General features: G+C 36.1%; 1 protein-coding gene across 1 annotated transcript in view; it reads left to right on the forward strand.

The window, feature by feature from the left end:
- The first annotated feature begins 226 nt into the window (after window positions 1-226).
- Window positions 227-421, forward strand: part of LOC102769874 (olfactory receptor 6C2-like) — a 1,067-nt gene continuing 872 nt past the window's right edge. Inside the window, exon 1 of the mRNA XM_006759856.1 lies at window positions 227-418. Coding sequence (XP_006759919.1) covers window positions 227-418 — 192 coding nt within the window. The remainder of the gene's footprint in view (window positions 419-421) is intronic.

Below are 421 nucleotides of genomic sequence, written 5' to 3' on the forward strand. Positions count from 1 at the left end.
TTTAACAATAACAGGAATCCTGAAGGAATAATCTCTTGCTCATACTAGTAATATTATGGAAGTTTATTGGAATAGTGGCAATATTGATTATGATGAGAAAGGAGAAAATAAATGTAGACTGCTTTGCTTGGTTTTTAAATATTGTCTTTTACTACAGAATTTGAATACCTATGTCGTCATAAAATCTATTTTTACATGCTGACTGGGTAGATTTCAAAAGTCAGTGATGGGAAACCACACAGCAGTAACAACGTTTATCCTGCTGGGACTAACCAATGACCCACAACTGCAAATTCTGCTTTTTGTCTTTCTATTTCTCACCTACATGTTCAGTGTGACAGGGAACCTGACTATTATCACCCTCACACTGCTGGACTCCCATCTGCAAACTCCTATGTACTTTTTCCTCAGAAATTTTTCC

Source organism: Myotis davidii, unplaced genomic scaffold (genome assembly GCF_000327345.1).
Source record: "Myotis davidii unplaced genomic scaffold, ASM32734v1 scaffold297, whole genome shotgun sequence".
NCBI lineage: Eukaryota > Metazoa > Chordata > Mammalia > Chiroptera > Vespertilionidae > Myotis > Myotis davidii.